The 7827-nt window shown below is 33.4% G+C and overlaps 1 protein-coding gene across 3 annotated transcripts; it reads left to right on the top strand.

The window, feature by feature from the left end:
- Positions 1–1545: 1545 nt before the first annotated feature.
- On the top strand, positions 1546–6536 carry LOC105804048 (heptahelical transmembrane protein 4). 3 transcript variants are annotated; one of them, XM_012636535.2, is made up of 5 exons: positions 1546–1769; positions 1885–1974; positions 2123–2386; positions 3000–3294; positions 5665–6536. In XM_012636535.2, exons 3-5 carry the CDS (start codon positions 2127–2129, stop codon positions 6316–6318), a joined length of 1209 nt encoding a protein of 402 aa, XP_012491989.1. In that variant the 5' UTR covers positions 1546–1769; positions 1885–1974; positions 2123–2126; the 3' UTR covers positions 6319–6536. The 3 variants fall into 3 exon arrangements, with proteins under 3 accessions (XP_012491989.1, XP_012491990.1, XP_012491992.1); XM_012636536.2 differs by having other exon boundaries at positions 2119–2386; XM_012636538.2 differs by lacking the exons at positions 1546–1769; positions 1885–1974; positions 2123–2386; positions 3000–3294 and having other exon boundaries at positions 5703–5903; positions 5987–6536.
- Positions 6537–7827: the final 1291 nt, after the last annotated feature.

Raw genomic sequence — 7827 nt, 5'->3', positions numbered from 1 at the left:
CTCTAAATACAATTTCTTAAGAATGAATGGGCTCAATTGAAAATTTCTTGCGGTAATGTTGATTTTTGTAGATTCACAATGGAGGGTTTGTTTTATTATTTTTTTTGAGATTTACTTTGGACTTTAGAGGTGAAAGTGAAAATGAGAAAATTGAGGCTACTAATATTTTGGCACCCCAATTAGGCTTGAGAGCATGTGGTAAAGAGAGTAATTTTTGAGTTAGCATGGTTAGATATGTCATTTCACATATCTCATTTCTAATTAGCTATTGGAAAAAGTTGTCCATCTTAGCATTTTTTGTTTTGGAGGTTATAGCTAATAAGTTCTTACAAACCTCTATTCACCAAATACTACAATTAGATGATTTGACTACTTAATCTTCTATTTATGCCCAAATCAACTAAAAAAGACACAAAACTCTACTTACCAAATACTCCTAAACATGCCCTAACAAGGATGAAGCTATGTTGATAGTGGGTGGGCCGCCATAATTTTTTCTAGTATATATTAGAAATTTGTAAATTTAAATATGGGCTGTCCCTAAAATTCATCATTTAGTTAGAGTGAGTTATAAGATTTAATCGAGTTGTGTTTCAATTTTTTAACCCTTATATTTATTTACTTCATTCTAAAGTGAACCCTAGTTGCGACACCTATATTTATTCACTTTATTCTAATAACTTCATAAAACATAGAACTAAATTTTATGTATTTTTATCAAAAAATATTTTTAATAAAGTTATACATTTTAATAAAATTTATGTATATTTATCAAAATAAAATTTAAATATATATTTTTAATTTTTATATAGTTTTAGAATTAGGATTAAATTGATAGAATGTGTGAAGTTAAGAGTTAATTTGTTGATTTCTTTAGAATTAGAATCCAATTGATAGAATCTATAAACATTGGAGAGCTAAATTTATTATTAAGTCAATAAAAATCGATATTAGCAAAGAAATGATCAAAATATTAAATGTCGATAACATTAACGACTAGATAAAATTTTTTGGAGTTAAATAACCAGAACATAAATGCTAATAATTGAAAGACTACTAGTTATAATTTATCCAAAATAGAAAAATTCTGGCTTGTTTCATCAACAGTGAGCAAAATTCGATTTGATTCGAAAAAATTAAATTTTGAGTTAATCGAGTCAATTCGAATAAGTAATTCGAGTTTTGAGTTTACGTAGAGTTGAATTTTACAATTCAAATAACTCGAATAATTCAACTTTGAAAATGAGCAAATTGGTCTCTCACAACAAAAATTATAAAAAATTAAAATAAATTTAAAAAATTCAAAAAATTATAGAAATTCTAAAATTTATATTTTAAAAAAATTATAAATTTTTTTAAAGAATATATAAAGAAATTTAAAAACTTAAAAATGTTCTAAAATAATAATTTTGGTACCTAAATAAATAAATTAATGATTTAAATTTATTTTGTATATCTTATTTTTTAATTTCTTTTTTGAATTTTTTGTTAAATATATATGGTTTGTGCTCTAATATGAAATTATTTGTTACACCGAACTATTTGTTAAAAAAGGAAAATCCAAAACCGTCGTGCCACCAGAGCACTATCAAACAAACAATCTTTCGGTATCTCCGCATCTATTCAGCGAATCTGATCCTATTTCTTGAGTTTCATTTTGTTTTTCGTTCTTTGCTGTTAAGATGAGGCTTCCTTCTTCAATTTCTTAAAGGGAAGCCTTGTTCTTTTGTTTTCTTGGAACGTGACTTTGTGTTGTGCTGATTTTAGAGGTTAGGTTTTCTCGTACTTTCTTTTCCGTTTCTTTGTCTTGTTCTTGTTTACTATCATCACAAACTAACATTCGGGTGTTTTGTCTTCAACTTTTTATGTCTTGCTTTTATAAAGTCCTCCGCCCGAGATTTCTGTTTTTATAGAAGGATTCCCGTCTGGGTTTTCATTCTCAGTCCGTGATTCTTCAATTTCCTTCATTTTCAGGTACCCTTTTTCTTTCCTCTTTGTTGAATCTTTTTTTATGGTTGGATTGGATGAAGATTTTATTTTATTATAAAAGATATTTTTGGGTTACCTCTTTAAAATGAAAATTATGTTTTTTAGTTGATCAATTGTTTTTTGTTGAAGTTAGAAAGATGGGCAGCGTGGAACAACTTTGTGAAGATTCAAACCTGCCAACCGAAACAATGGAGCAGTGTAAAGTGAACTGTTCAAAGGAAGGGAAAGGGAAGAGGTTGTGGAAAAAGGTTAAGTATCAGCTGGTTGAGTACCACTCATTGCCTGGATATTTGAGGGACAATGAGTATATTTTGGGCCACTATAGATCAGAATGGCCAATGAAACAGGTTTTGCTTAGCATCTTCACAATTCACAACGAAACCTTGAACGTTTGGACGTAAGTTCCTTTGCTTGCTCACACTACTATCTCTTTTAATTTCTGCCAGATGTGAGCAAGTGACCTTAGAGTTACCTGTGAGGCTATCTTTGTTGAAAATTTTTCATGTTTAAATGTTCAATAATGTAGTTGTCTATGAATAGGCTAGTTTTATAATTTTGTTTCTTTATGCCCTGAATGAAAAATAGTTCTGCAATTATATACCTTACTAAATGCTCTTTGTGCAGATCCTAAGTTCTCTACAGGTTTGAATAATTCTTGCTTTTCTTGTTTATGTGGGAAGATTTAGTTGGGTTTACTTGTATCTTTTTTTTTCCTTTTGGTTTCAAGAAGATTTACATTTATGTTGAGTAAAAGAAATGCTATACTTAAGTTCTTCATGATTAGTTAGTTTTAGCCTTTCTGTTTAGCGCTGGTAAGAGAAAATTTAGAAATTTTGTATAGAAATTAATGTAAGCATGTGTCAATTTGTGAATTATTTTCTTGGCCTAACCAATTGAAGTGCAGTAGTCCTTGACTTCGTGTTTCTGAGAGGACTGCTGCTTTATCAGATCACTGATTATATATTGTTTCTTGTTCTATGATAAGTGAATATGGCTGTTACCTTTTACAGGCATTTGATTGGGTTCTTCATTTTCCTTGCCCTTACGATATACACTGCAATGAAGGTTCCGAAGGTTGTTGATTTTCACTCTCTGCAGCACATTCCTGATGTATTGAGAAAGGCTGATTTACACAAACTGCATTCAGAATTATTGACATGCCTGCCTTCCTTACCAAATATGCCCGGTTTGCACAAACTTCGGGAGGAGTTACTGTTGCTCTCAGGTTGGCATGTCAGGGAACTTCTGTATAATTGTTTACCTGAGCGTTTCTTTTCTGGAAATCACACCGATGTTTGTGTTTTGGTAATGCTCCTTATCCTTCATAAGCTATTTCATAAATCTTGAAAATTTTCCTATTTGAGAACTTATATCCTTCAGCTTTCTCTTGAACTTGTTTCTTTGTGTTTTTTCTTTTAACTTGGCTGATATTACTTTTTATTATTCTGATGTATTATTAAATGTTAAATTGTGTGGCATTTAAAATGTTTCTTATGGGGACGCATTTGTTATCTCCATCTGGTTTATTGATATATGCTTTTCAGCTATTGACTACTCTGCTGGATTTACTTGCAAAGATAAGAAGAGGAAGTAAAAGGAGTGGATTTGTTAGGAGACAGCCTATATATTGCACGTCTGAATTTATTTTACATAGTTTGAAGCTAATTGGGAGATGTTCAGTAGACAATCCATAAGTTTATTAGTTAGTACTGAATCTTACTAGCATTCTCTAATTTGTATGAGACAATAGACAACAGAGTATAGATACATTATATCTATAGAGACTAAGAAACCGAGTTTGTTTTAAGGTTTAAAGGGTCCAGCAAATTGTTTTTAAGTTAATTAGTTTGCAAATCTTTCAAAGACTTTACTGTTGAGGAAATGAATCAAGAGAATGAGTACCCTTTTTAGCTGATGAGTGGTTCAGTCGATTTTTCCAGAATTTATCTGATATCCCATTAATTGGATTTCTGGCGGTGAATTATAGAAATGAAGAAAGCCTTAAATTATTCTGTAATAGAGGACTCTGGATTTTATGGGTTAGTGAATATCATAAATTTTAGAATAAGAAAAGCCTCCAGGTAAGAAAGGAATAGTTGGGTTGCTGCCTTGCTGGGAAAGGGGCTACTCTTGTCCCTTACAGCCTCAGGTGCAGGGTGTAAAAAAGAAGCAGTAGCTTGAGTGAAGTGAAGTGCAATATTTATATCTGTGCGTTTTTCTGTGTCTCTATATATAGCATAAGATATATTATAATAAACTCTAAAGTGTGATCTATATCTACAGAACATGCAATTCTTTTATTGGTCAATATACATGATTTACTTATGGTTCATGTCTGTTGTTTAATGCACGAATTTTGATAAGGATAGAGTTTAATACTAACCCTTTCTTATTGGTAAAGGTATATCTAATGAAAAAAGTGAAAATTAAATTAAATTAAAGAGAATTTATATGAGGCGGATGCTTTTTATTCCTATTGCCTTGCAAAAAAGCTATGTGCCTGGTTAAATGGGCATTGCCTGGAAGGGTTTGAGGCACTTCTGTTGTCTAGTGCTAAGGCGCACAGCTCAGGTGTGCCTAGGCGCATGCCCTGACCACTGAATCTTGTTTCTGAGGCAGAGAATCCATAAAGATTGCTTTTCCTCTGTCCTATTGTTGTCAGTGTAGTTTTGCGTCAAGGAATTATAATCCCAAGACCTATCCATAAAGTTTTAGTATTATGGGTCAATAAATGTGAAGAACCCAAAGACCTGTGGGCATCAAATAGGTCTTTCTGTTAGTATACTTTCCGCTGAAAATTTTTACTCCAGAATCTTTATAAACAATTGAAGGCATATGATTATAGCCGTAGGTGCTAAGTTATAAAGTTGATATCTACTGTGTTGACATGATTCAGTAAAGGCTTCTCTAATAAGCAAAAACCATGGAAAGCTTAGTATTGTTATCCAGGGAAATCTTCTTTAAGCATATAACAACCCATATGGTACATGTCTGTCTTGCAGATTTTTTTCCCCGCAACTTACAATGTTTTAAACACAATATGTGGAACTTTAAATACGAAGTATGTAGTTTATTTTGCTAGGTCCTTGCAATGGGAAATCAACTGCCACGATTGTGAGTTCAAAAGTTTCTTTTAGTATATTCATGTTAATAGGATCTTACTGGGAGTGCACTTCAGAGTCTGAAAAATGAGAGGGTAGCGGTGCTTGAATCCTGTTACATTTTTTGCAGCTGCCAGTTTTAACCTTATGGATCTATAGTGGATATAGTTTTAAGATACATGTGTATGCATGAACATTTCATGTCTTATCTTGGCTCCCTGGAGATTGTTATCCTTGATAATTTTGGAAAGTTAAGCGGTGATAGCAGTAATGTTGTTAGTTACTGTTAGTTGCAGGGTTAAAGAGGTTGTAAAGCTGGTATGAGCAGTTGAGAAGGCTTAAGCTTCACTATATAAGCAGCCCTTAGCTCTATCAGAAAAGTAGTTTTTTGTGAATGAAAAGAATCAATCAGATATTTTTTCTAATTCTTTGATTTCTTTCTTGTATTTTGTTTCTTAGTCTTATTACGGTGGTTTTCTATGACGTAGTGATATCTGTTCTTTTAATACCAATGGTTGCACTATGCATGTGGGAGCTTCATGCAGCCAATACATTTTATTCTTTCTAATTGCAGCAAAGTGTGAAGGAGGATGTGGCAAACATAATAGCACCCCTGATGGTGAGACCGATAACACGGTGGCCTTTCTTTGCCTTCTTGGGTGGTGCAATGTTCTGCTTGCTGGCTAGCAGCACATGCCACCTTCTCTCTTGCCACTCTGAGCGCCTATCATATATCATGCTCAGGCTAGACTATGCTGGGATCGCGGCTCTCATATCTACTTCCTTCTATCCTCCGGTGTATTACTCCTTCATGTGCGATCCATTCTTTTGCAACCTCTATTTGGGATTCATAACCATCTTGGGAGTCTCAACGATCATAGTTTCCTTATTGCCAGTGTTTCAGAATCCCGAGTTTCGCAGCATTCGTGCATCCCTCTTCTTTGGCATGGGCATGTCAGGAATAGCACCCATTCTTCACAAGCTCATCTTGTTCTGGCACCAGCCTGAGGCACTTCTCACAACCGGGTATGAGGTTTTGATGGGGCTTTTTTATGGCATTGGAGCTTTGGTCTATGCGACAAGGATACCGGAACGGTGGATGCCCGGGAAGTTCGACATTGCTGGGCACAGCCACCAACTTTTTCACATCTTGGTCGTTGCAGGGGCATACACTCATTACCGTGCAGGACTGGTTTACCTCAAATGGCGGGATCTAAATGGATGTTAAAGTGAAACTAGAGAGGAGTCGATTACTGAAAGAAGTAGCTAAAATTTATGTGCGGTTGAATTTATGATCAACCCATTGTCAGTCAAGTGTATATTCTTCATTAAATCAGTCTTACAGCTCTAAGAACCATTAGCTTTCAGCCTTAGTTCATGTTCTAAACATGCAAATACTTCTAATAATGTGGCAGAGACAAGAACTTAATGTTTTGGAGGTTTTAACTTCTATGCATTAATATGCACAGCTTGTATACTTATAATTGGGGGGGGGGGGGGTGGATGCTAAATGGCGGAGAATAGCCTGTAAAATTTGACTTGCAACACAGTGTAACTTATTTTTGCTTAGGTTTCTTTTCTTTTTTCTTCTTTAGGAAAGAATAGCCAAGATTGCTGGTAAAAATTAGAGCATTTTAAGTTAAAGATGTTACTTTAATCGAATATTAATTTAATTAAAAGTTAATTTTTCAAAATTAAAATAAGAATGATAGTAGAGGTCACTTAATTATGGCTTTTTCTCTTTTGGTCACTTAACTATGCACTCAATTATTAGTAAATTATCATTTTGGTCACCTAATTATTAAAAGTTACAAAATAGTTATTTAACTATTCAATTTTGTCTTTTTTATTACCAACTAGCTAAGATAAAAATAGAAACACCAAAAATTCAAGATAGTTGGATGACACCATCCATGCACAATAACAACCATACATAATAAGACTGTAAGAGAGCTTCTTCATACCATACATGCAACATATTCATCAATCATAAAAACAATATTAGCTCCAAAAACACTTACAAATTTACTCTATCTGATAAATACAATAATAACATAATATTGACAACAAATCTAATAACAACTTTCATACGACTAATTCATTAATTACAAAAAACCAAGACTTAATTGATTAACTTAATTGTACAGACTTCGCAAGTCGTTGGGATGATTTCGAGGGAATTAGGAATGAGCAGATTTTGACAGTTTTGTTTTTGAATGATTTTTTACAAAGAAACTATAGAACTTATACAAGTGAGAAAGGGGGTCGACCAACTTAAGTTTGCCTAAACTTGACATCTATAGTCTTCAGCTTCCATGACTTACAAAACGCTTAAACTCAACATCTATAGGAGTTGAGTTTCTTCTTCATCACGTCAAACCTTATCCATAACAGCCAAGTCTAAAATTCTTAATCTTTGAAACCAATAAGTGTTGTGTTCATAGTAATATTTATTCATCATCACCCAAAAATTAGATCATAGATATTTATTCATAGATGTTGAGGGGTTTAGTACCAATAAAGGGTCATTCTCGAAATTATTTGCGAAAATGGACCGTTTCAAAAGATAATAACGGGTATGGATCGAAACCCCAAAAATGCACTGACTTAGACGCGTTTTTAGGGGAAAACCCAGAAAAACGCTTCCACGTCAGCGTTTTTTTCCTTGTGTCAGGCAAAAGCTTGCTGATGTAGACGCGCTTTAGTAAAAAGTTCTGACAAGGACACGCTTTTGGCT

The sequence above is a fragment of the Gossypium raimondii genome, chromosome 11 (genome assembly GCF_025698545.1).
Source record: "Gossypium raimondii isolate GPD5lz chromosome 11, ASM2569854v1, whole genome shotgun sequence".
Classification (NCBI taxonomy): domain Eukaryota; kingdom Viridiplantae; phylum Streptophyta; class Magnoliopsida; order Malvales; family Malvaceae; genus Gossypium; species Gossypium raimondii.
The sequence above is the reverse complement of the archived record's forward strand: the minus strand, read 5'-3'. Positions and strand labels throughout refer to the sequence as shown.

Bases quoted from the DNA above. Each gene is read 5' to 3' on its own strand.
- LOC105804048 (XM_012636535.2), top strand. From the start codon at position 2,127: ATGGGCAGCGTGGAACAACTTTGTGAAGATTCAAACCTGCCAACCGAA. The intron at 2,387-2,999 runs GTAAGTTCCTTT...TACCTTTTACAG, and splicing joins GAAACCTTGAACGTTTGGAC to GCATTTGATTGGGTTCTTCA. The intron at 3,295-5,664 runs GTAATGCTCCTT...TTCTAATTGCAG, and splicing joins ACACCGATGTTTGTGTTTTG to CAAAGTGTGAAGGAGGATGT.